Source organism: Lichenostomus cassidix, unplaced genomic scaffold (assembly GCF_008360975.1).
Source record: "Lichenostomus cassidix isolate B80296 unplaced genomic scaffold, HeHo_3.0 HiC_scaffold_44, whole genome shotgun sequence".
Classification (NCBI taxonomy): domain Eukaryota; kingdom Metazoa; phylum Chordata; class Aves; order Passeriformes; family Meliphagidae; genus Lichenostomus; species Lichenostomus cassidix.
This window is the reverse complement of record NW_028148053.1, coordinates 100,750-127,002: the sequence shown is the minus strand read 5'-3', so window position 1 is coordinate 127,002 and position 26,253 is coordinate 100,750. Positions and strand designations below refer to the sequence as shown.

Genomic DNA, 26,253 nt, shown 5'->3' with positions numbered 1-26,253 from the left:
AACATTGTCTGAGACCTACGGTGTGGCAGAGATGAAGTTCTTCGGGCACATGGCCAGGCAGGTGTCCCAGGACAGCTCGCACCTCAAATGCCTGCAGCTCATGGCCTGTGTTCTTGAGCGCAAGCACTTCTCCACCTTTTCCCTGAAGTACATCTGGAAGACCATCGCCATGCGCCTGCTGAACACCGTCCCACTGTCGCGGTGGCACAGCAGAAAGTTCCTGTTTCAGCTCTCAGATATCCTGGAGCACCTGCGCTTATCCCTGGAAGAGAAACACCTTGACCACTTTATTGTGGGCAACCAGAGGCTTCCGGAGGAGATCAGCTTGCCCCAAGATGTACGAATGGCTGAGCCACCCAACATCTTCCATGGCCTGACGCAGGATCCGGCCGCCCACTCCGAGGCAATGGAAGCTTACCTGGATCTGCGCCGTCGCCTGGCAAGAGTGCTGGCCTACGGCCACTGTTAGCGGAGCTCGTGCGCAGGGCTGTGCTCGTGGGGCTCGCGGCTGGTGGCAGAGCAGCAGCTCGTAGTGCTGGGAAAGAGAGAGGAGTGCGTGCAATACATGGAGAGACGGAGAGATAGATGTGTATATAACTATAGTATATATATGTATAACTACCAAGATTTTTATCAACAAATGTATGTCATATAGATACATATTATATAGATGGTTGATTAGTTCCATTAATTTTATCAAAAGATTTAGCACATGTATAGTTTCACTACCTGTTGCGATTTCTGTGACACATATTAATGCTCTGTAGTTACTGCATTTATGACAGGCACGATTTTTATTACATAGATATATTTCTTAAATATATATATAATGCATATTACGTCTAATATACCATATTTTCCTATGGAAATACAGCCATATACAGTGTCACTATCTGTTAAGACACATAGTAACAGTCCCATAGTTACTGTACATATGATTGGCAAGACTGCAAATGCTTTGCTCTTGCTTGAATAAAATGAAAAATTGCAGAATCTGGACTGTGTAAGATTTTATTGATCTCAGCCTGACCTCTAGTATTGGTAAATCTCACCAGTTGTGAATCTGGGCCGGTTAACAATCTCCTTGAACTCAAGCAAACTTGCAGTGCTGAACTGTTTCTAATCACAAATTAAGCTCAGCTGCCCCTTGGATCACAGAATCACAGAACGCCTTGGCTTGGAAGGGTCCTTAACAATCACCTTGTTCCAAGCCTGCTGCCATGGGCAGGGACAACTTCCACTCTCCCAGGTTGCTCCAAGGCCCAAGCAGCCTGGCCTGGAGCACTGCCAGGGATCCAGGGGCAGCCACAGCTTCTGTGGGCAGCGTGGGCCAGGGCCTCAGCAGCCTCAGAGCCCACAGTTTGTGCCACACCTGCGGCCTCAGCCCGCCCTGTGTCAGTGGGAGGCCACTGGCCCTGGTGCTGTCCCTGCAGGCCCTTGCAAACAGCCCTCGGCAGGTCTGCCATGGCGCAGCAGACCGAGATTTCGGTCCTGCTGATACCAGGCAATTCCCATATGGACTCCACCAATATTCCCCCAAGGTGCATTTGTGGCTCAGCTTTGGAGTCCTGCAAGATCCAAACACCCCCTTTGGCCGAAAAAATCCCTGCCACGGACATGCAAAGATATCTGGGGCTCAGTTCTAGAATCTGTGAGTTCTAAATATCCTTTCAAGAAAAAAACCAAACCAACCTTCCCGGAGACCCCCCGATAGATTTGGGGTGAGCTCCTCCTCTCTGGTCACCTGTGGAATGCAGGGGGACAATGATCCCAGAGCCAGGGGTGCTGCAGACACAGTGGGTGGTGAAATCTCATGGTTCTGCTGCTTCTCCTTTTCCTGCCCCTCCTTTTCTCTCCCTTCTCTTCCTCCTGCTGCTCCTCTGCTCCCACCCCAGAACCCCCTTCCCCACCCTCCTCTGCCCCATGGCTGCTGCAGCACAAGCTGCTGCGTGGGGGGAACACCCCAATCAGCCCCAGGGATGGACAGGAGGCTTGGGGAACAACCCCAGTGCAGATCCACCTCCCCCAGAGCCCAGGGAATTGCTCCGGGGATCAAGGGCTGGGGCACAGGGCCCCAATCCCCATTTCACTCCATTTGGGCTCCCAGCCCCCGGTTGCCGGGACAGCAAGGGGGGCCCGGCCTGGGCGCCCCCCACCTCCCCCCTCCCCAAATTCTGCTCCCGGGGGCGCTGGGGGCGAGGGGGGGCGCAGGTGGGGTCCAGAGGTGCCGGAGCCACGTGTCCCCCCACTGCCAGTACCACCCTTGAAGGATCAGGGGTACCCCAAAACTCCCTCACAGCTGCTGGGTACCCCGCAAGCCCCACTAAGGAGTGGGGTCCCCCGGTTTCATCACCCCTAACCTTCAGCTGCCTCATCCCGGCCCCATCCCACCCATCCCCTTCGCTCAGACTTCATCCCACACCCCAATCCACATCTCACCCTTCTCGGGCCTATCCCATCCCATCCCATCCCATCCCATCCCATCCCATCCCATCCCATCCCATCCCACCCCGGCAGCTGCCACTAGGATCACCCCAAAACCTGCGTGCCGAGAACTCCCCAATGTCCCCCCAAGGGGCATTTGCGATTCACATTTGGAGTCCTGCAAGATCCAAACATCCGCCTCCTCCCCTTCTCCTGCAAAAAAAAAAAGAAACCAACCCCAAACAAAAACCCCTCCCTGGATCAACCAAAGATATTTTGGGCTCGGCGCTGGAGTCCTACAAGGTCCAAAAATCCCCCCAACCTCCCCTAAAGAACCCCAGGCACTGCCCAAAATATTTGGCTCAGCTCCCCCTGCCCGCTCACCTGCGGGATGCCCCGGGAGGGGCGATGCTCCCGGGCCGAGGGTTGCAGACACAGAGAAAAATAGACGCACGTGGTGATTCCTTCTCGTGCTTCTCGTGCTGCTCCTTCTCTATCCCTCCTCTTCCTTCCGCTTCCCCTCTTCCACCCCTCCTCCCCACCTGCTCTTCATCCTCCTTCTCTGTCCCTCCTCCTCCTCTCCTGCCCGTTTATCCTCCTGCTCTTCTTCCTCCTGTTCTTTGGGATTCCCCTCCTGGCTTTGTCTGCCATCAGCCTTAGGTCCATCCCATGCTCAGCAGAGCATCCTGTGCTCTGTCAGCACTCTCTGCTCCTTCGGGAAGGATTTGGGATTTATGCCAGGCACAGACACTGAACCTCACCCCAAACTGCCCCGGTGCCATTGCTGTCCCCTGGGCACTGGGCAGCTGCTGTCCCAGGGGAAGCAGGGACACAAACGGAGCCAAGTGCAGCCCAGCTGCCCGCGCTGATCCAGACGAGCCCCAGGGACAAGGTCCTGCAGAGCCACACGGAGCCCTCGGCTCCTGGCTGGCAACGGCTTGTGTTGTGGCTGCCCCAGAGGCCAGAGCGAGTCCTGGAGCTCCCCAGCTCCTGCAGCAGGACCCAGGTTCCACCTGCTCTGCCAGGCCCTGGCCAGGGGCCAGCAGATCCACTGGCTCCATGCAAAGGGGGAAGACAAGAAGAATGCATTGGATGCAGCCCCCAAGGACCTCGAGCAAACTGTTCAGGAACATCCAGACCTTGATGTGACGTTTGTAAAGCTGCAGCTGGCAGAGTTCTGTGATGCAGGAGACCCAGCATGGGAAGAGGAGACCTACAAGGAGCTGCAGGAGAAACACCCTGAGCCTCTAAGGCTGTCATGCCTGGAATTTGTGCTGGAGAAAGTTCTTCCAGAAGCTTTGGGGGAAGGAGTGACCCTGAGCAGGGCAGGTGCTGCTGCTGAGAGGTGCTGTGTGGGTCAGGGCTGCTGCCAGCTCCAGGTCAGCCTGGGGACAGCTCTGGAGGACACTTCCCAGAGAAGGTGAGCCAGGGATTACTGTGAAGATAAGGAGCTTTCCTGAGACTGCTTCAATTTCCTACTTGGAGCAGGGTGGGGAGGTTGGGGAATGAGAGAAGTAGAAAAGGAGAAATGTTTGAGCATTTACTGCAACTCCTGCTCTGTACCTTTGGGTGCTCAGTGTTTCTGCTGGGAGCCTCCTCAAGGGCCTTCAGCCACTGCTCAGCCCATGGACAGCAGCAGCAGCACCTTTGCAGGGCCCAGCAGGGCTCTTGCCAGCTGCCCTTGCCCACCTGCACACAGAGCCTCCCCCAGGCAGGGCCCTGCAGACAGGCAGGTTTCTGTAGGGCTGGGCGAGTGCACAGAGGGTGGGATGGGCTCTGTGAGCGCTGACAGGGACAAGGCTCCTCTCAGGAGGAACATGTGCAGCACAGGGCGATGATGAGGGAAGGAGAGGGAGCTGAGCAGAGCAATGCTGTGGGCAGGAGGGCACTGTTGGTGTGTGGGAGGTGCCGTGCACAGCTGGGGACAGGGAACACTGTCCTGAGTGCCAGGCTGTCCCTGCCCTGCCCTCTCAGGCACAGCACCACAACATCTTCTCTTGTTTCTGCACTCCTCTGATACTGTCACTGTGATCTGGTGCTCTCAGGGAGGCTCTGGGGTTTGCAGCAGCTGAGGCAGGCACTGCCCTGGGGATTGCTCCCAGGCAGCTGTGTCCATGGGAATGGGGTGTCCGAGCTTCCCTGTGACCTGTGGGGCTGTGGGCAAAGTAGTCCATGGGAAAGGGGAAGGAGCTGAGCCTCCCTGCCTGAGATGCCATCATGAGCACACCTGCGGATCTCCTTGCTGTGTCCTTCCAAGCTCTGAGCTTCCCTCCTGGGGGCAAATCCTTGCCAGAGCCTCTCGGAGTTCCCTGAATGTCCCACGGGGAAGTGCAGAGATGCCACAAGTGAGGAAATGCTGTTTGTTAAAAACAGGCTATTGGAGTTGGCTTTTGCAGATGATAATTAATTGGTGGGAGGGGTTATGATCAAAGTGTGGTTCTAATGGTTGTTGTTGATATTGTTCATTTGTTGAAGGATAATGAGTTTGTTGCAAATGGTTGTATTTTATGGCAATTGATATTGTGTCAAATTAATACCTGTGTTGTAAGTTAATGATAGTTATAGCTTAGGTACATAATACATGTCAATGACAGGGAGGATTAGAATGTTCTAGAACACTGGGGATGCAATCGAAGGAGGAGTTTGATGGGATTTTTGCATAAAGGGATAAATGCAAGGAGATCATGGGGTGAAGAGCGAGCCTATGGCAAGATCCCAGACAACTGGGAGCAAGCGACCAGCCAATGGAAGGGAGTGACACAATCTCCAGCCAATCAGCTCGGACCTTGGGGGAGGGCTTAAGGGCGGTGCTAGGGCGGGGTTTGTGGGGAATGCAGTGCAGTGACACAGCGCTCGGGGCTGTGTGGCTGCAGGTTGTGTGAGTCACTGTGCGCTGAGCTTAGCTTTGGGGAAAGGCACACAGCCGTTCTAAGCCTGTTGTCCTTGTTTGTACTAAGTAAATGAGCAAATAAATTCTTTCAAAATTTAAATAGTGAGAGGACCTTTCTCACACTCAGGGCGAGGATGTCAGATCTTTCAGCAGGCTCTGCTCTCCTGGGGGGTTTCTTTTCCCAGGGAGGCTCTAAAAGCAGAATAAAACGGCAGCGTGAGGCAGAGCACAAAGGAAGCACCGGGCTGATCGCATTAAAACTGCCCTTGCAGTGACATTTCACAGCTGACCCTCAGCCCCCCGGGCTGCAAACAAAGCCCGCTCGGGCCGAGCACAAGATCCCCACGGAGCGCTGAGCAACAGCCGGAGCCCAGCAGGGCCTTGGAGGAGGCAGGGCGAGCCCCGGGCCGGGTTCCAAAGGGGCTGCGGGGCTGGGGGCGATGGCGCCGAGTGCGCTGCCCGTGTGTGCCCTGGGCTCTGCGGCGCCACGGGGACACAGCCCGGGGCCGGGGCTCGGTCCTGCTGTCCCCAGGGCGCTGCCGAGGGCTCCCCGCCCGCCGGGGCCGGGGCGGCGCTGAGGGAGCGGCGCCGCCATTGCTGCCGCCATTGCTCAGGGGCGCTGAGGGGAGCGCGGCTCCCGCCAGCCCTGCTCGGCTGCGAGGGGAGAGAGAGACAGAGAATAAAGACAGAGAGAATAAAGACAGACAGTGCTGCTAAAGAAAGTCCGTGCAGTTCCGAATGCCTTCGGACACCGGCCCGAATGGCTGTGCTCGGGTGTGAACATCGCCACTCGGCTGCCCCAGAGCAGAAATGCCCTGGGGAGATACCGGGACCGGTCGTGTGAGATGGGACGCCAAACACTCGCGGTTTGGTGTCGTTGGGATAAAGAAACTGTATTTTTAGTCTGTTTGGGATAGAAAACTTCTTCTGATTGCATTAGTCTGTTGTACATGGGGTTCAAAAGGCATAATAAATATTAAAAAGAAATAATGATAAATAGCAGTGTTTGAAAAGACATTAAGACTTAGGAGTAACATGTCGACTGAAAAAGGACTCAATAAGAAAAATGTTATACTATGAAAACATCTTTCTTCTGCAGTTTTATCAGTAGTTCTTGGATTTTAAACTTCTAAATTTTTTGTTTCCTCTGATTTGCTTTATTTTGCAAACATTGAATTAAAATGAAGCAACATCTGGAATAAATCAGCAATTGCATACAAAGCTTCAGAATAAATGTGGAAGTACCAGAGGATTCACGTGCTTTAGACGTGTGTGTACATGTGTGTGCATAAAAGCATCGCTCCTTTTCAACACTACATTACAGCACAGAAGTAGTAAAATCAGATTTACTCCTGTTTTCACAAGATTCCCATGAATCTATACCAAAGTCCAGTGAGTGATAGAAGACAGATCAAGTGTGGTTCTAGGTCATCTCTTTTTACTCAAATTTCCCAAGTCCTTCCACTGCTTTGAAGTGCCAGCCTGCAGGTGGGACCACACCTGATGTCCCTGGAGTCTCTGCTCTGGGCTGGAGCCCTGCAGGGCATCTCCACCAACAACAAATCCTTTTCACATTGCCTGAGTCTCCTTTGGTATGGTAAAGCAGATGAGAATTTCTGCCTTCTCTCAGGGCTGCATAAGCCATCAAATTTGCCTCCTGGTGTTCCCAAAGAGAGGAATGTTGGCCCATGGACCCTCTGCTGTTGGATATTGGGCAAGGGAGGAGGGAGACACTTGATTGTCCCTGTAGACAGAAGAAATGGATGAATATTCAATTCCAAATCCTGATTTGGCATTTCTTTGTCATCCTTCAGTGATTGTTGTTTGGTTTTGGAAAGCAAAGAGGAGGAGATGGTCTAAGAAAGGAAGAATGCTGCTGTACTCCCTGACAGGAGGTTGTAGCCAGGTGGGGTTGGGCTCTGCTCCCAGACATGAAGTGACAGGACAAGAGGAAAGGGCCTCAAGCTGTGCCACAGGAGGTTCAGGTTGGCCAGGAAAGGGTGGTCAGGTCTTGGAAGTGTCAGGAAAATGAATCCACAAACACCAAAAGTTTATGTCCAAAAAGGAGACAGAGGAGTCCTGTAATTTTATTCATGAATAAAAGGAGAGGTCATGGGCATTTCCCATGGGGGTCTCAAACTGCAAGATGACGCAGCAACTTTTTATCCTAATTTCCTGACCACAGTTCCCTCTGTCTTTCCCCATTGGCTGAGGTACTCGAGAGGTACAGACTCCCCTAATTGCCTAATACAGATCCCCTTCTAAGATACATTCCCCCCGCCTTCTTCTTTTCTTCGTGTCTCTCTTCTTTTAGTTAATTCCAGGGATTTAACACAGTCTTGGTTAAGTCAACCAGAGGAATTCCTATGGAATTCCTTCCCATTGTTTCTTCTCTCTCTCAGTATCTGGCTTTATCTACCAGCAGGCCCAGTTTGTTTGTAAAGACACTCCCTTCTCATTCCTTACAGTAAGAAATACATGTAATTATTACATTGAAGTATGAATTAAATATTAATAATAAAGTATAAATTACATTATTTTTAATATATATTTTGGGATGTCATACCCGGGTGGGCAATGTCAGACATGGTGAGGTTGGGGGTGAGGAGCAGGTTGTCCAAACAGGATCAGCCTGCAAAAGACTCATTCTTCTACATGCCCAGACTTCCTAGGGAGACATTCAGCATCAAGATCCCTTGGGGAATGCTTCTATCACCTCTTCATTGAACTGAAAAATAAACAATACTCACTTGATTAAAAATAAAATTCATGAGAACTGTGAAATCTCCCTCCATAACAGCACTCCAAACGGACTCCAATGAGCTGCACAAGCCCCAGCCCTGCTTTCAGGGAGGTCACCCAGCGCAAAGCCAGCCATGGCACCCTGAAGGTGCCCACTGCACTCTCTTGTGTCCATGCCCCAGGAATGCCCTTGGCCCAGAGGGCTTTGCTCATGGCCCCTCTCGGGCTCAAAGCTGCTGCTCTTCTTGCTCACTCTTGCCTAAAGCCACAGAGCTCAGCCTCCCCACACCAACAGGAAGAAGATTCAATAGCCAGGCAGTGGAGTGCACGGCCTAAGGCTGAGGGGCTGGGGCCCAGTCTGGAGGACAGGGAGGGCACACGCCCAGCCCCACAACTCCTGGGCCCACAGCTCTGAAAAGCCAGGACCAGAGATACATGCCTGATTTTGGGGGTCCCTCCAGCTGTCTGCTGAGGGAGATGCCTTGAGGAAGCAGCAGAGCAGCCGGGTGGCAGGAACAAAGCGGCTGCCTGGGGGCTGCTTCTGGCCTCTGACCCCCAGTTCCTCAGGGCTTCCCACCACCCCTTCCCCTCAGGGACCTCCTGTCCCCAACCCCCTCAAACATCCCCCTCCTGCCTTCCCACTGCCTTGTCCTGTCAGGGTCTCCACAGCACCTCATCCCTGCACAGCCTCCCACCGCCCCGTCCCCTCAGGGTCTGCCCCAGCCCGGCCAACCTGCCCGGCAGCGGCATAGCCCCGCTGGAGCTCCAGAGGAGCATCCTTTTTCCCGCTCTTCCCCACTGCCCTGCGGACACTGGGCACCAAAAGAAAGATCCTGGGAGTCTGTGTATTAGAACACATTCTATATTTACACACTAAAGAAACTGAAAAGAAGAAAAGAAGAATCCTAAGAAGAATACTGAAAAAAATTCCCCAATGGCTCAGGTGGCAGCAGCAGCGACAGCAGACAGATCAGCTCTCCATGAAGCTCCAGCAGCACAGCCAGCCACGGCCCCACAGACGAGGCCGTGTCTGCCATGCTCTCTGGAGTCGATCGCGCAGCTTCGAGAAGATGGAGAAGGGAGCTGTCTCCAGTGCTCGCATGACGTAGAGTGTCTGCAGAGCCAGGTTGGAGATGGCAGGGCTGATGTCACTTGTCATGTGTTCAAGGGCTGAAACAGAGAGGAAGAGAGCCACGGTCAGATCCTTGATCTGCAGGGACCCAAGGAGACCCTCCTGCCGGGGCAATCCCAGCCAGCTCTTGCCGTGGCCAGGAGGGAGCAGGGACCAAGGGGATCAGCCGGAAGGTGCTGGCCACGAATCCCCACGTGCTCCTGAAATCCCTCTGTGCTCTGCCCAGGACGTCCCTCGTCCACACAGGGAGCAGAGCCCTCCGCAGCCAGGGGAGGGATTGCAGCTGCCTGCCCAGCGATTGCAGCTCCCACTGAAAAGCCCTGCTGACGCCTCGCTGCCCTCACTCACCTATGCAGACGAACCGGAACTGTCCTGACTGCCCCCTCAAGCGCCGCCCGGCCATCCCTGAGAACACAGAGCCTGTCACAGCCCCAGCGGCACAGCTCCCCCACAGCGGCGCCGCCAGCCCTGTAGCCGCACGGCCTCCTGCGCCGGCAGGGCTCAGCCCGGGCCCTTGCCGCATCGTGCCGCCCGAGGAAGGGCAGGGCTGCGAGAGGAGGGCGGCAGCAGCCCCGAGGGCAGGCGGGGCTCCACAGCCCCGGGCCGGCTGGCGCTGGCGGGACAGCAGGCGGGGCTGGGGCCGAGCTGCGGCGGGGCGAGGAGGGTGCCCGGGCTCGTGGCTCACCGATGAACCTGATGGCTGCCTCTCGCAGGGGCTCCTGTGGGCTGTCCAGGTACGGCACGGCCTGGTGCAGGTGCTTGACCCTTCGGCTCACGTCCTCTGCCAGCTGCAGAGAGAGTGCCAGGAGGGAGAGTTTGGCGTGGGCTCTGCCCCTTGGCCGGGCTCTCCCTGCAGCCAGCCCTGGCCTCTCCTGCTCGCAGAGCCCAGAGGTGCGGCCAGCAGCCGCTGGCGCCGGGCTTTGGAGGGGGCAGAGGGCCGAGTGCTGCCCGGGGAGCCTCTGTGCCACCCCACTGCAGAGCCCAGCTGGGCTGGAGCTCCATGGGCACCCGGCTCGGGGCCAGAGCAGCCTGGAGAGGAGCCCACATGGCCTCTGGGTGCAGCAGTGGACAGGCCTTCATATGCCTTACTCTGCTCTTTTATTCACATCCCATGAGTTCCTCACCTGCATTCCCAACCATGTTCTTCACACAGCTTAAAGAAAGTGTCATAATCATAATTATTACTATGATCCCAATTATACTTTACAAAAGCAGTCAGAGAAAATCCAAGTCCTTTAAATATTTTATTTAAACAGTTACTTTCTAATCCACCCCTTAATCCCCTGCTGGATGCAGCAACTGATTTTATCCTCTCTACCTGATCATCCAATTCAGCATCACATTTGCAATGTGCACACAACAAGTGTTGTTGCTTCAAGGATCCACATACTCCATGTAACAGCAAAAGGTCTAATGCCAGTTTGTTCAGTAAGGTCATTTTAGTTGTGGCTCACAATTGTTCATTTATTTCAGTAAACCCCAACTGAGTTGCATTCACTGAAGTTCCCATTTGCAGTCCAATGGTGTGTGTTTGGTCTATTCCTAAAGGCAGATCTTTGAGGAGTAAAGATGGATTCTAAAATCCATCCCACTGCAGTTCCCATGCTGGGATGTTTCCAAGGTTCATCCCCTTTAACCTTTCCCCACAGTTGGGTTCCCAGGGGTGACTCCTTCCACAAGGGATGTAACCTTAATACCCCAAGTGTCCATTGTGCTCTTGATTCCCCTAAGGGCAAATGTGTGCTCCAAATTCCATCACTTCCCACCCATCCTGTGTGAACTAATGATTTTACATGTTCTGCTGACAGTCTGTGTCTCTCCAAGCCACACTGTTTGTTCGGTGAGACCTAACAGGTGTCATTAAGAAAGGCAGAATAATTTCTACAAACACATCCCAGCCTTAGAGCCTGGGCCACAGCCATGAGCCACTGTACCTCAGGATTCCAAGTAGTTCAAGTGTCTATCCAAATGCAATTCCACTTTTCCTCTGTCCTGGGATCCTTTGGCCTTGACCTTATTAAATCAGGATATTTTATACCCACCTGGAAGGGGTCCTCTGGGAGGCCTGGGCTCCCTTCCCAGTCCAGACACCACTGAACTGGCTGGATATATTCCCATTGCCCTGTCTGAGGGCTGTTCCATACTTCTGGAATTTGACATCCCCAAGGGGTATCAGTGCAATCTGTCAGCCAATAGAAATTTCCTGAGGTGATTTCCACATCCAGTTTTGAGATATTCCAGTTCTCAACAATATCATTCTGATGTCTAAGAATTCCTTTGGAAGGAATATTCTCCTTCCATCCCTTTCCATTTGCCCTGGGTGCTATTTCCTTCCCACATGTGTTCCCAGATTTTTGTCAAAGTGCTGACTAAAGCTCCCTGTGGAATTGGATTTTCTGCAGAGAAAATGTGTTGGCAAACAAGCTGTTATAGTGGTTACATTCTGTAATCTGCCAAAATCTTGCATTAACTTTAAGAACAAATTCCTCTCCCCAGAGATTAATAACATAGTTTCTATATCTATTTCTAAAACAGTAGGAGATATATATATGTGTGGCTAGCACAGAGTTTTCCCATGAGAATCCTTTTCTTTCTCCTTCTTGTGTTTTATAAACAAAGATAAAGTTTGGATGTTATTAAAAACAGTTCAGCCCTGGCCAATCAGGCCTAGGGGGAGGCTTCGACCTGACAAATTTGGGTGACCTTTGAAAAGTCTATATAAGAGGGAATTAAATAATAAAATCTTCTTCTGGATGCCACATTTTGAACCTGGGTCTTCTTACTCTGCTAGCAGCTCAACAGCAACATATATGTGTATATATATACATATATATATATATAAAACCTCCAGGGTCTCAGTCAGTTTTCTCTCTGCTGTATTTAATGTGTGGTTGCTGGTTTTACCTGTGTGTGATGAACCCAGGGTTTGATTCCTTCCACCCTGAGGGCAGTGTAGGTTACCAGGAGGACTTGGAAAGCTCCTTTGCACTTTTCCTTCAAGGGTTCAGAGCTCCAACTCTTTACATACACAAAATCCCCAGGCTGGAATGGATCAACAGGGGCATCCACAGCAACTGGTACCAACAGGGTTATAAACTGCCCTTCCTAAAGAAATCAGGTAGATTTACATCTGTTTCTCCCTTTGAATGGATTTCTCCAGGAACTGATGGTGTTTGGTACAGCCAACCCTACAGCAATTCACTAGTTTTGTCCCTGGCTGAATTCTGACTCACAGAAGAGCCAGAGGAAGGGTCTGTGGCCATTTTAAATAGGTTTCTTAAAGTCCCCCAAAATGAGGCAAGGTGTCCACAAGGCACATTTTACTAATTTGTTGTTTCAAATTCTAAATCATCCTTTCCACTTTCCCACTCAGCTGTGGTCACCAAGAGCTGTGTCAGTCCCTTTTTATACCCAGGCTTTTGCTCAGCTGTTGCACCACATCTGCTATAAAATGGAGACTTCTCTCTGAAGGCAACCCAAGTGGCCCCCAAATCTTGGTATGATTGATTAAGCTTAATTTTTACCACTTCCCTGGATTTTTTGGTATGACAGGGAAAGATCTCTGGCCATTCAGAAAATTTGTCCACCATTACCAAATGATACTGATTCCAAATTTGTCTGGGTAATTCAGAGAAATCCATTTCCAATAACTTCTAGAATAATTTCCCTGTTTAACTGTTCCAGGAAGTGGCCTTTTCCTATTTCTGGGATTGTTTTTAAATAAATGGAACAATTCACTGTTATTGATTTTGCAATTTCATTCTATCCCACAGCAAGTTCAGAATTTCAGACATTAGATATATCATGGACTGAGTTCCCCAGTGGGTTTTGTTGTGGGCTTTTTCCTTTATTTCCCTCATTACAAAAGGTAATCCCTCCATCCCTCTTCATTCTAAGTGGCTTTTAACATATTTGCTAAACATTGATTTGTACAGGGTTCCACTCCCCTCCCACTCGGTTTGAGGGGTCTCATCTCGTCTTTTAGCACCCCTTCTCCCCTTTCCCATCTCCCAGCCCCCGCCCCCCTTCTCACCGCGCCCCCCGCTCACCCCGCGGCCGGGGGGACTCCCAGCGCCACCAGTGCCACCAGTAGGGCCCCAGCTGTCCCCACACGCTCTTCCCGTGCCCAGCGCCGCTTTTGCAGGTGCGCAGAGCCCCAAAGCAGCCCAAAGCGCTCTGCCCTGGGGGATCCCCAAAGCGGCCCCGCCCCGCGCGGCACTGGCAGCACCAGTCCGGAGCAGTGCGCAGCGCGGGCGGGCGGCATCAGCCGTGCCGGGCAGGGCCGGGCAATGCCCGCGGGGCTCCCCCCGCACTCGGCCCCCGCTTGCCGGGAGAGCAAGGGGGGCCCGGCCTGGGCGCCCCCCACCTCCCCCTCCCCAAATTCCGCTCCCGGGGGCGCTGGGAGCGAGGGGTGGCGCAGGTGGGGTCCAGAGGTGCCGGAGCCACGTGTCCCCCCGCTGCCAGTGCCACCCCCGAAGGATCAGAGGTACCCCAAAACTCCCTCACAGCTGCCGGATACCCCGCAAGCCCCACTAAGGAGTTGGGTCCCCCGGCTTCATCACCCCCAACCTTCGGCTGCCTCATCCCAGGCCCCATTCCACTCCTCCCCCTCCCGCAGACTTCATCCCACTCCCCAATCCACATCCCATCCCATCCCATTTCTCCCTGCAGCCGCCACCGGGACCCCCGAAAAACTCACGTCTAGGTTACTCCCCAATATCCCCGCAAGGAGCATTTGCGACTCACATTCGGAGTCCTGCGAGATCCAAACATCCGCCCCCTCCCCCCACCCCCCCAACGTTCACAAAAAAAAACCAACCCTCCCAGGATTAACCAAAGTTATTTGGGTCTCGGATCTGGTGTCCTACAAGGTACAAAAGCCCCCCCTCCCAAAAAGAACCCCAGGCACCGCCCAAGATATTTGTGCCGAGCTCCCCCTGCCCGCTCACCTGCGGGATGCCCCGAGAAGGGCGATGCTCTCGGGCCGAGGGTTGCGGACAGAAAGAGCGATGGACACACGTGGTGACTGCTTCTTCTGCTTCTTCTGCTTCTCTTTCTGCTCCTCTGGCCCTCCTCTTCCTCCCGCTCCCCTCCTCCACCCCTCCTCCTCACCCGCTCTTCCTCCTCCTCTGTCTCTCCTCCTCCTCTCCTGCCTGCTCATCCTCTTCTTTTTATTTCTGATTCCCATCCCAGCTTTGTCTCACATCACCCTTGGTCCATCCCGTGCTCAGCAGAGCATCCTGTGCTCTGTCAGCAGTCGCTGCTCCTTCGGGAAGGGTTTAGGATTTATGCCAGGCACAGACACTGAACCTCACCCCAAACTGCCCCGGTGCCATTGCTGTCCCCTGGGCGCTGGGCAGCTGCTGTCCCAGGGCAAGCAGGGACACAAACGGAGACAAGTGCAGCCCAGCTGCCCACGCTGATCCAGACGAGCCCCAGGGACAAGGTCCTGCAGAGCCACACGGAGCCCTCGGCTCCTGGCTGGCAACGGCTTGTGTTGTGGCTGCCCCAGCGGCCAGAGCGAGTCCTGGAGCTCCCCCAGCTCCTGCAGCAGGACCCAGGTTCCACCTGCTCTGCCAGGCCCTGGCCAGGGGCCAGCAGATGCACTCGCTCCATGCAAAGGGGGAAGACAAGAAGAATGCATTGGATGCAGCCCCCAAGGACCTCGAGCAAACTGTTCAGGAACATCCAGACCTTGACCTGACGTTTGTAAAGCTGCAGCTGGCAGAGTTCTGTGATGCAGGAGACCCAGCATGGGAAGAGGAGACCTACAAGGAGCTGCAGGAGAAACACCCTGAGCCTCAAATGCTGCTGTGCTCTAAATTTCTGCTGGAGAAAGTTCTTCCTCTCCGGGAAGATATCCCGGGATGAGGCAAAAGCAAAGTTTGTGGCTGGTGACGTTTCCCGTGCAGAGAGCAGAGGAGCTGAAAGTGGAGGCTGGGAGCCTGGGAGGAGGGAGGGGTGAGCAAGGTGGTTTTTTAGGGTTTGTTTTAGATCTCCTTCTCATACTGTGATTTGCTTGGAATTCAATTCCCTTAATTTCCCTAACTTCTGTCAGCTGTGCCCATGACAGTGACCAGTGAGTGACTTCTCCCTGCCCTTATCCCAGCCCACGAGCCTTTCCTCCAGAGTTCTGTGTCCTGCAACTGTGAGGACAGTGACAGAGTGGCTTTGGTGGCACCTGGCACCCGGCCAGGGCCAGCGCAGCCCAATAATCCCTGCAATTCATTCCCTCCAGGAAAGGTTCGTGAAAAGAGCAAACAGGACTGTGGAGAAGATTCCTGGAAAACTGAAACAGCTTTCAAGAAGTGAAATGAAAATGTAAAGAAACAATCCACGATGTTTTCCTCTATTTATTTCTATGCTCCCCTTTTCCATGTTGCACTACTTCTCCATGCCACTAATTGCAATTGGATCTCACCTCGAAGATCTATGGCTTAGCAAGTTTTAGACTCCCTGAAATACTATGAGTTAAACATAGTTTGTCTTCCCCCGTTTTTCTTGGCAAGCAATGCTGGAGACATAAGTGCAGTGCTTGGGTTGGGAATGAATTCTAGAGACAGGGAATGTGCCCCGGTAGTGTTTGACCCTCAGCAGGGACAATGCACAACAGCAGCCAAGGAGATTGCTGTGCCACTGTGCAGCAGTCAAGGCTCTGGATGTGGGCTGAACACGGCAAAGTTCCCGTGTTTGGACAGACTCAGGGGCTGCCCCCGGGGGCGCGCGGGGCTCGGCCGTGGGGCGCGCGGGGGCGAGCGGGGAACGGACAAACGGCCACTCGGACAAACGGCCACTCGGACAAACGGCCCCGGAGCTTCAGTTGCAGCGGCGACAGCGGCGGCAGTGGCGACAGCGGCGGCAGCGGCGACAGCGGAGACAGAGGAAGCTCTTCGACCCACTCCGTCCCTTTCTCCGTCTCCTCCTCTCGCTCTCCCCCTTTCTCTCAGCCTCTCCCGCTGTCCCTTTCCCTGCGTCCCCTCCTTTCCCGGTGTCTCCCTCCCCCTGCCATCTCGGGCCATGCCCCAGGCTCGCCCCCAGCCCCGGCCGGGGCTGCCCCCTCCCCGCCCCTGGGCGTCCCGCCGCGCTCTCACCTCCGCCCGGCTCTCGCCATCGTGGCTGTGGCGCTGCTGGGCGGGCATCAGTGGCTGGGTCTGGGGCGGCATCGCCACCCTTTGGCTCTGCCTGTCCCGAGCCTGGCCCCGGCCCCGACGCAGGGTGCAGTCCAGACCCCGACCACGGCCCCGGCCTCGACCCTGGCCCCTGCTTCGGCCCCAACCCCGACCCCAGCCCCAGCCCCAGCACCGGCCCCGACCCCAGCTCCGGCCCCGACCCCAGCTCCGGCCCCGTTACCGGCTCCTCCCGGGGCCCGCGGAGGACACACACGGCGCGGCCGCTCCCGCCGCCTCCGTTGCTCCTTCCCCGGCCCGAGCTCCGCCGCTCGGCAGTCCGGCCGCCGGCCCCGAGCCGCCCGTGCCCCGTTCCGAGGGGGATGCCCGGCCCGGGGCGGTGCACAGGCGGTCGGGGGCCGTGTCTGGCCCCGGGCCGAGCGGTGACGGCCGCGTGTCGCCCGCAGGGAAGGCGCAGGAGGCCCTGCAGGAGCGGTACCGGCTGGGTGAGCTGCTGGGGAAAGGCGGATTCGGCAGCGTGTACGCGGGGACGCGGCTGGCGGACGGCGCCCCGGTGAGTGGCGGGGCTGGCGGCGGGCGGAGGAGGAGGAGGAGGAGGAGGAGGAGGAGGGCAGAGGAGGGTGGGGCTCGGCAGGGCGGGCGGCGAGCTGAGCCCGCTGCTCTCTCTTTCTCGCAGGTTGCCATCAAATGTGTGTCCCGGAACCGCATCCGTTATTGGGGCGAGTTGGTGAGTGAGCGGGGCCAGCGGCAGAGCCCGGGCCGTGCCGGGCGGGGATAAGCCGGGGCCCGGCAGGATGGGAGCCGCCAGGATGTCTCGAGGGAGTTAGAGCGGGTGTGGGGTGAGCGGGGGACGCAGAGCATCCCGGGCTGGGTGAGGGGTCCCAGAGCCCTGGCATGGCCTCAGCCCTGCTGATGACATCGTGGTCCTCCCGCAGCCCAATGGCACCCGTGCGCCCCTGGAGATCGTGCTGCTGGACAAGGTGTCCACTGGGTTCCACGGTGTCGTCCAGCTCCTGGAATGGTTTGAGCTCCCCACCAGCTTCTTGTTGGTGATGGAGCGTCCGGAGCGCTGTCAGGACCTGCGTGATTTCATCCTGGCTCGCGGGTTCCTGCCGGAGGAGGAGGCTCGGCGGCTGTTCTGCCAGGTGCTGGAGGCAGTGCGGCACTGCACCAGCTGCGGGGTCCTCCATCGAGACATCAAACCTCGCAACATCATCATTGACCTGTGCACTGAACAGCTGAAACTGATCGACTTTGGCGTTGGCACCTTCCTCCAGGACACAGTCTACACGAAATTTGCAGGTGAGCCATCCCAGGGGTTGCTCCTGGGCACCTCATTGCCCAGCCTGGGTGTAGCACCAGGGATTCCCCCATGTGCTGCAGGTCATAGGATTGCTTCTTCAGCCAAGTTGCTTTTGGGTGGGAGGACCAGCTCCTGGCCCTGCCAAAAGCTTTCAGCATCCACTCTGCCCTGGGCTGGGGCAGGGGCAGCCAGCCTGACAAAAACCCCCATGGGGTAGCAATGAGGGGGGTCAGACCCTGTGCCCTGGTTGGTTTGGTGTGCAGGCGAGGAAGGGCTTGGGCTGCTCCACTCCCCTTGTTTGCCTTGGCTTAGTAATATTTTATGGGGGCAATGCAGGCAGGGAGGAGAGTGGTTTTTCCCCACCACTGGGTGGGTTTTTCATTTGCATGTCATGATTGGGCATTCTCAGGGCTTCTGCTGCCCTCTTCCAGCCCCAGTGGCTTCGTTTCCAACCCCAAGTTTGTACACCAGTCACAGGTGCTGGCGAGAGGGCAGCAGGTCACCCTGTGTGCCACTGGTGCAGCCCCTGCATGCCCAGGGATGCTGGGGTGAGGCTCTGGGAGCAGCAGCATCCCCTGATGAACTCCATCTGTATTCCATAGGAACCCTGTCCTACAGCCCACCAGAATGGACCCAGCTCAGATGCTACACCGGCGAGGCAGCAACAGTCTGGTCCCTGGGTATCCTGCTGTACCAGATGGTCTGCGGGAAGCACCCATTCAGGAGGGGCCGGAAGATCATCTGGGGGCAGATCTTGTTCCCACGACAGCTCTCTCAAGGTAGATCCTAATCTCTATGGCACAGGGGGAATACCAGTGTTGGGAGAGAGCAGCAGGCTCATGAGCATCCTGCTCTGGCAGCTGCTGAGGAGGTGGCACATGTCCTGCTCTCCTGCTCTCCTCCAAAACAGATAATCCCTGGGGAAGTTTAGGCTGAGCTCTGAGCACACCCAGCATGGCCTGGGCACGGGAACGGGGAGGGAAAAGTGGACAGGAGCCTTCTCCAACTGACTGGCAGTTTCTGGTTTCTCTCCTCAGAGTGCCAAGATGTTATTAAGAGGTGCTTGTCCATAGAACCCTTGGACAGGCCATTGTTGGAAGATCTCTTCAACGACCCTTGGATTCAGGCTGTTCACTGCCCTAGAAGATGGGAGAGATCCATGTGCACAGTTTGATCCAGGGGCCTGGCAGGTAACAGCTCCACACATTTCTTGGTAATTAGAAGCAAAGCAAACCAGACGTTTTTTGACCTGCTTGTAGCTCTGAGCAGGGATCATCAGAAGGGAACTCACAGCTCTTGTGCTGGAGCTGAGTTGGAGATGTGCTCTGGCAAGCACTGGTGGCCACCATCCACCCTGGTTTTGCTTGTCTGGTTCACTGTTGTCTGGGGCCCTGAGCAGAACACTGACAGCCTGCTCTGACCTCCAGGGAAGGAGAAGGAGCCCCTGGAGAAGCTGGACCAGATGGGCTGCAGCTGGAGACATCAAAGACAACTTCAAGGATTAGCACTTCTTCCTCAACCTGGCCATCTGCAGCTGAAGATGATTGACTTCGATTCTGGCACCTTCTGCAAAGACACACTCCAGACCTAATGTGCAGGTGAGTCCCCAGCCAGGGGATGCTCTGGGCATTGCACAGCCTGGCTGGGCACCAAAGTTCCCCCTCTTTGCTAGGGTGGATGTAAAGAATTATTCCGTTGGTTGCTAAGCTGCTCTTTGGCTCTGGGCAGCTGCTGAGGAGGTGGATCTGCCATGGCTGGGTGGAGGCTGGGCACATGTCCTGCCCTCCTGCTCTCCTCCCAGAGGCAGCAATGATGGGGAGGTTTGGGCACAGCTCTGAGCTCAGCCAGCATGGCCTGGGCACTGCGGGCAGTTGGGACAAGGGGGACAGGAGCCTTCAGCTGATGGGCAGTTTCTGGTTTCTCTCCTTCCAGCAGGGCTCTGCAGATGCTGAGGCTGCTCTGGGCTCTGCCAGGGCTCTGCTGGGGCTCAGCCCTGGGCACGGCTGGGTCTGCTCTGCCCTCCCATTGCTCTGACAGCTCTGCATCAGACGAGCCTGTTCTGAGCACAGCGACAGAGCTTTCTGCTTTTGCAGGTGAGTGAGACTCTCCTGCAGGCCCAGAGATTGCAGTGAGGGATACACATCTAATTGGCCAGAACCCAAACACTCCACAGTCCCAGCAGAATGCCTGTATCTCCACAGGATGTTTTGTCTGTCCCACTCTTCATTCCTTTTTGGGTTGAAATTCTTCAATTGCACATTCTTCCTCCTCTAGAATGCCACGAGTGAGCCAAACCTGGCGAGGGGGCTGTGTTCCTAAGGCAGTGCAGTGGAGTTGATGGATGAAGAATTGCTCTTCTCCACTTCCAAACCAGAGAAAAAAGCTGTAAGTGGGACTTTGCATCTTTATGAAACCACTGACAATTTCAGAGGGAATGTACAGCTCATTCACAGGGTGAGAAGGAAGGGCATCCTCTTAATGAGATTGGGTTCAGCAGAATTTAGATTCCCAGTCCAGCTTGGAAATGGCAGGGCAAAAAGCAATTTCCTATTGCTTCAACCGGAATTTAAAATAACTTAATATTGGAAACAAAGCCCCAAAATCTGTTAAAAAAGGCTGCTGAGGTCAGTAACATAGATCCATGCTATCAGCACAAAGTAAATAACTGAGTTCTCTTTTACAAAAGATCAGTTACCTCTTAATCCAAAGTTACAGAAGATTTTATACTACACACTTGAGATTTGGTTTTATCTTTCACATTTTATCTAGTTGGTTTTTTTTTCCCTTTTTTTCCCTAAAACAGAAAACCTATCCTAAAAAAGAAATGTCTTTTGCTCCTGGTTCTCATGTGAAGCAGCTCCCTTCCCTCTGGCCCTGGGGCTTGGGGCACTGTCAGCACCTGCTGCTTCAGCCACTGCTTCTGCTGGCATTGAGAGCAACAAGCAGATTGTGGCTGATCCCGAGGGAGCAGCAGCAGGGCCTGGAGCTGATCCCTGAGTCTGGGGCAGGGCTGGACAAATGACCCCACAGCAGCAGCAGCAGCAGGAAATGGAGGTGACTTTGAGCACAGCCCCTGCCACTCTTGCCTCCTGTTTGCAGTGGTGTCACAGCAGCCTGAGGCACCTGAGAGCCCTCAGTGCCAGCAGGGACTTGAGATGGCAGGCCCTGGGCTCCTGGAGGTTGTGCAAGGAACGGAGCTGGGCACTCCCTGTCCATATGGAGCTTGCAGATGGAAAAGGCTGCTGTGCCCAGGCAGCTCCAAGGGCAGAGAAATGAGGCTCTCGAGCACTTGATCTGGGCCAGTTCCACAGTCCTGGGCAGCAGCCAGCGAGCAGAGGGGGAACAGAGGGCACAGCAAGAGGGACAAAAGCAGTCAAGTGCAGAGACTGGAGAGAGCCAGACCTGGCAGCAGGAACAGCTGCTTCCTTGCACTCTTGAAGAAAGCTCTTGGCTGTTTCAGAGCACTGAAAGGCATGAAGGGCAGAGAGGAGGCAACACCAAACAATGCTCCTGTTTTCACACCCTCCCCTCTCAGTGTCCAGAAGGAATTGGATGAACTGTATTCTTCTCTCTGAGTCATCTCCTTCAGTACGAGCAGCTTAGCACCAGGAGCTAAAGGGCCTGAAGCCTTAGGCCTCAAGAGCTGACCAAGAGGAAACTTTCTGAGCAAATTAATGCTGCTAACATGGACCAGGCTGAATCCAGCAGATAAACTCCTGGAATTATAGAATCCTTTCTGTTGGAAAAGACCTCTGAGCTCATCAAGCCCAGCTGTTCACCCAGCACTGTCAGCCCAGCACTAAACCACATCCCTGAAGTGCCAAGGCCTAAACAAGAGGCCTGACTGAGGCCTGGACAACAGGCCCTGAGCCAAAGGTGACCTCTCCATCAACCTTCCAACCAAAGGTTATCATTGTATCCACTCATTACTGAAATATGCATGATCATTAGCATTGTGATAAATGTATCCACTAATTAGTGAAACATGTATTGACTTTTCTGTATTTAGAAGCTAAACAAAGTCATGAAATCCAACATCTGACCTGGTTTGGGGGTGTATGGTCAAAGTCAAATTTCTTGGCTCCTCCTTGAGCCCTGGCCAGGCTTTGGGAGAAACCAAACAGCAGAATGAATCCAGCTGTTCCTGCACTGGAAGTGCTGTCAGTTTGTTTGTTCAGCACTCTCCAAGCTGGGCTCTCTCCCAGCGAGGTTGGAGCCTCACCTGTGGCTGGACACAGCTGCAGGAATTCCCAGTGTCCAGAGTGGCTCTGCAGCCCTTGGCTGTGACAGCTTCCCCAGCTGATGTGTGGGGCTGGGTGATGGTAAAGTCTGAGGGTAACTGGTGATGGATATTTCTAAATCATTACAGGCAATCTTTGGTAGGAATGATTGGGTGCATTGCTGAGCTTCTCCTGTTGTGATTCTTTGCTGCTTTGAACTGTAGGAAATTGCACTGATTCCTTCAGTTGGTGTTTGTGTCTTTGGTGCTGGCCCTGCCCACTGGCAAAACAAAATTGGCATAGTCTGTCCAGATCACAGCAAAATGTCACTTTTTAAATATAAATGCAAGGAATCATTCCCATCCAAGATTCCTGGTTGGGAAGACCTTCCCTATAGTTCTCTGGGTCTGGAGTGGGCTGAGGTCAGAGCTCTGTGTGAGCAATGGGGAAGTCAGCTAAGAGAATCTGATCTGCTGGATGTATTAAAATGCATCCAAAATTGCATAAGGAAAAAGGAAAAGATCTTGTGAGTTTGGGAAGATGAGGATAAATTTTGTTAACAGTATATTGTAAAAAGCACCAACAGAAGGAACAATTGTTTTTTGAATGCTCCCACATGGAGCAACAGAAGTTTTTAATCCTAAGCTCAGATTTCTGTGTGTAAGTGAAATTATATAATAAATAAATATATATATATATAAAATAAAAATTATATGTAATAATATAATTAAAATATGTATGTGTGCATATATGTATATATATATATACATAAACTAAATAATAATGTGAAATAATGCTGACAATTTGTTACCTTTTGCTGCTCAGGGATGTAACACTAAATACCCTACAGAAAACGTTTGGCCAGGACCTGAACGTCAGTGGGAAAATTGGCAAGTTAGTGTATAACGAATAAAGGAGGATGGGATGAAATTGGCTATTTTTATAGGGTTTTCTGATACTGTGATATGGAATGCTTTGTCTGTTACTGTGAGAAATAAAGTGATTAAGGCTGCTGGGTTTTTCATATACCAATCTATCCACAAGCTGTAGGATTTGTGGAACGGATGGAAGGTTTGTTAAAAGAGCAGATGAAAAAACAAGGAGATGAGAACCTGTCCTGATGGAGAACCCCTTAGAGGTCCACTCCAGAAGCTGCAGGGCTGGATCTTTATGCATTAGATTTAATGAGGATAAATCAGAAGCAAATCAGAGTTATCAATACCTGAATAGGAATTCAGATTCCTCCAGGACACTTTGGTTTGATAACTGCTCACTGCAGCTTGGCCTTACTAATTTATGCCATGGGAGGAGGAATTGATGCAGATTATCAAGGAGAAATTGAAGTAATTCTGTTAAAAAATAGTGAACAAAATTGAATTATTCAGCCCCATGACAGGGTAGTATGATTATTGACATTGTAGTTTTAAAGACATTTGGAAAAAAAAAAAAAAAAGGATCCACCTCAAATCACCACTGTCTGTGGAGATAAAGGGTTTGGATCCAGCAGTCCTAATAATGGAGCCAAGGTGTGGGTCCAGAGGCCAAATGGCTCTTCTGAGCCAGCTGAAGGAACAGCTCTGGGGAAATTAAATTAAAACAATGTTTTAATCCTGAAACCTGGGCAGGAACAATGGGAATATGTCCCTGCAGCCAAGTGTTCTATGGGAGAACAAGCAGATGTTATAGGATGTTGTTTTACAGATCCTGCCAGACCAAATCTCCCTGTTTGCCCCAACGTTCCCTTTGGAAAATGCTCTGATCCACAGGGCTCCATGTGAAGGCTGATGTGACCCTGAGTGCCTTCCACAGGAATTCCAGCCAGGAGCCTGGAGCACCTCAAGGACTGGGAGCTGGCAGCTCTCCAGCCGAAGGGGAAAGGACCCCACCAAGCCTTGTTACCCACAGACACCACAGTGAAGCTGAACAGCAAAGGACCTTGGGGCATTATTGTGGAATTAAAAAGGAGCCAGCTCCATGGACAATGGAATTATTGTTCCTAACCCAAATGAGACTGAGGAAAAAGAATGAATAACCTTGTCACTAAAGTATTGCTTATGTCTGTAAATTGTATCTTGATAGTCAACCAGAATCTTTTTTTGCCAGAAACACCTCTGGAGTTTCACCAAGGAATTAGTCATGAAAATTCGTATGAAAATGTAAAGATCAAAGTAGCTAAAATACTCAGTGTAACTAATGGCTGGGTATGTTCTCAACTAATGTTGGGAGGAACAGGATTCCCTTGGAGGGCCCACGCTATGGGGTGGCAGAACTCTCTCAATGGACTCTGACTCATGCACAGTCATTGCAGTGTGTGCACTTGGTGTGTTATGATTCCATGTTAGAGTTGTTGTGACACTTTGCACTGGAAAATGGAGCACTGAGACTTGTCTGAAAAGAAACACAGTCTCAAGAAAAAAGGGACATTTCATGGAAAAAAGAGAATAGCAACTAATTAGGCATGTTTTTAAAGGAATGTTAATTATAGCTCTGAGTAATGAACTTGAACAGCACTTAATTGAAGAACAAGAGGCGATGCCTTTATGCCTAACACCTAAATCTAAGACTATTATTGAAAGAATTGTTATGAAGGTTGTAGTTCATCTGTAGGTCAAAGGACCCATTGAAGTATCGAGGCCTGAAAAACAGGCCCTGAGCCAAGGCTGACCTCTTGATTAACCTTCCAAACAAAGGTTATATTTGTATCTGCTCATTTACAAAGCATTATTAGCAATATGATCTATGTATCTGTGCATTGGTGAAACCTGTATTTACCTTTCTGTATTTAGAAACTGGACAAGGCCCAGTCTGGCTTTGTTTGGAGGTGTATGGTCAAAGTCAACTCCCTTGGTTCCTCCTTGAGCCCTGGCCAGGCTTTGGGAGAAACCAAACAGCAGAATGAATCCAGCTATTCCTGCACTGGAAGTGCTGTCAGTTTGTTTGTTCAGCACTCTCCAAGCTGGGCCCTCTCACAGTGAGGTTGGAGCCTCACCTGTGGCTGGACACAGCTGCAGGAATTCCCAGTGTCCAGAGTGGCTCTGCAGTCCTTGGCTGTGACAGCTTCCCCAGCTGATGTGTGGGGCTGGGTGATGGTAAAGTCTGAGGGTAACTGGTGATGGATCTTTCTAAATCATTACAGGCAATCTTTGCTCGTGATGATTAGCTCGTGACATTGCAGCATCAACTGGGACATCATAGAGAGGGCTGTGACATTACAGGGTGCCTTGCTGAGCTTCTCCTTTTGTGATAATTTGCTAATGATCATGTGCTTTGCTGAGCTTCTCCTTTTGTAATTCTTTGCATTATATAAATTACACTGTTCCTTCAGTTGGTGTCTGTGTCTTTGGTGCTGACCCTGACCACCAGCAAAACAGGATCCCCTCCTGCCTGGGAGGAGGAAGACAAAAACCATCACTCCAAATGTCACCCCTTGCTCCTTGTTCTCCCCACTTTATCCACTGAGCATGATATCCTGTGGTCTGGGATATCCCCAGGGTCAGTTGGGGTCACCTGTCCCCCTGTGTCCCCTCCCAACCTCCCCCACACTCCCAGCCCCTCCCCAGCGTGGCCAGACGAGGGGCAGGAAAGGCCTTGGCTCTGTGCAAGCTCAGTGAGAACAAAACCATCTGTGTGTGATCAACCCTGTGCTCAGCACAGCCCCAAAGCACAGCCCCAAGGAAGCCCTGGGAAGGAAATTCCCTCTGCCCCACCCAAAGCAGCACCCCATGGCCATCCAGCACCACCAGGGCTCCACAGGCTCCTTTCTGACCGTGACAATCCCCATCCCAGCAGGGCAAAGGTTGTTTGCCATCGACCCAACCTCAGCAAAGTGTCTCCTGCAGGTTGTCCTGGCATTGGAGAGTAGGAAGGGGGCTCTGTGCTGGTTGCCATAGCAACCTCTGGACCAATGATGCCCTATGGTGGTTGCCATGGCACCCAAGCCCAGCAGGGTCTCAGTGCAAGTGTCCCTGGCATCAGTCCCTCCAAGGGGTTTCCATGGCAACTGCCATGACAGGTGACCCAGGTGTGGTGTCCCAGCGATGGTTGCCATGGAAACAGTCCCCAGCGCTGACCCTTTCTGTCAGGCTGACCTGGCCTTTGGCCCTGGCACTGGGCTTTGCTGCTGGTTCCGCGGCGCCTGCCCAGCCAGCGCGGCACAGGGCAGGTGGCCATGGCACAAACCCCAGCCATGGATCCCCTGTGGCTCTGGGCAGTGACACCAGCCCTGAGCAATGGGCTGCTGCCCTGGGGTCAGTGAAGTGGCCATGGCAACAGCCCCTTTCAGTGGCCCAGTGCAGGTTGGCATGAGAATCCAGCATCACAGCTGGCCCAGGGCAGGGCTGCAGTGCCCTTCCCAGCAGCCTGTCTGCACACAAGCACTTCCAGGGCTCTCTGCATTTCCCTTCCCCTCACTCTCA

General features: G+C 53.2%; 2 protein-coding genes and 2 long non-coding RNA genes across 4 annotated transcripts in view; 3 read left to right on the top strand and 1 right to left on the bottom strand.

Annotated features, from left to right (window-relative positions):
- LOC146420156 (uncharacterized) overlaps positions 1–469 on the top strand; it is a 31,754-nt gene extending 31,285 nt beyond the window's left edge. The window contains exon 8 of the mRNA XM_085048518.1: positions 248–469. Within this exon, the coding sequence (XP_084904644.1) occupies positions 248–469 (222 nt within the window). The remainder of the gene's footprint in view (positions 1–247) is intronic.
- The window catches only part of LOC146420153 (uncharacterized), an 86,951-nt gene extending 62,671 nt beyond the window's left edge, over positions 1–24,280 (top strand). The window contains exon 2 of the long non-coding RNA XR_014849253.1: positions 22,948–24,280. This is a non-coding gene — a long non-coding RNA (uncharacterized LOC146420153). The remainder of the gene's footprint in view (positions 1–22,947) is intronic.
- LOC146420155 (uncharacterized) lies at positions 9,158–9,977 on the bottom strand. Its single transcript, XR_014849241.1, has 3 exons — positions 9,874–9,977; positions 9,537–9,593; positions 9,158–9,226 (listed from the first exon to the last, which is right to left on the bottom strand). It is a non-coding gene; the product is annotated as an uncharacterized LOC146420155 (long non-coding RNA).
- Positions 15,255–20,205, top strand: LOC146420154 (serine/threonine-protein kinase pim-1-like). Its single transcript, XM_085048594.1, has 7 exons — positions 15,255–15,267; positions 16,403–16,595; positions 17,220–17,617; positions 18,221–18,397; positions 18,656–18,808; positions 19,046–19,216; positions 19,893–20,205. Exons 1-5 carry the CDS (start codon positions 15,255–15,257, stop codon positions 18,790–18,792), a joined length of 918 nt encoding a protein of 305 aa, XP_084904720.1. The 3' UTR covers positions 18,793–18,808; positions 19,046–19,216; positions 19,893–20,205.
- Positions 24,281–26,253: the final 1,973 nt, after the last annotated feature.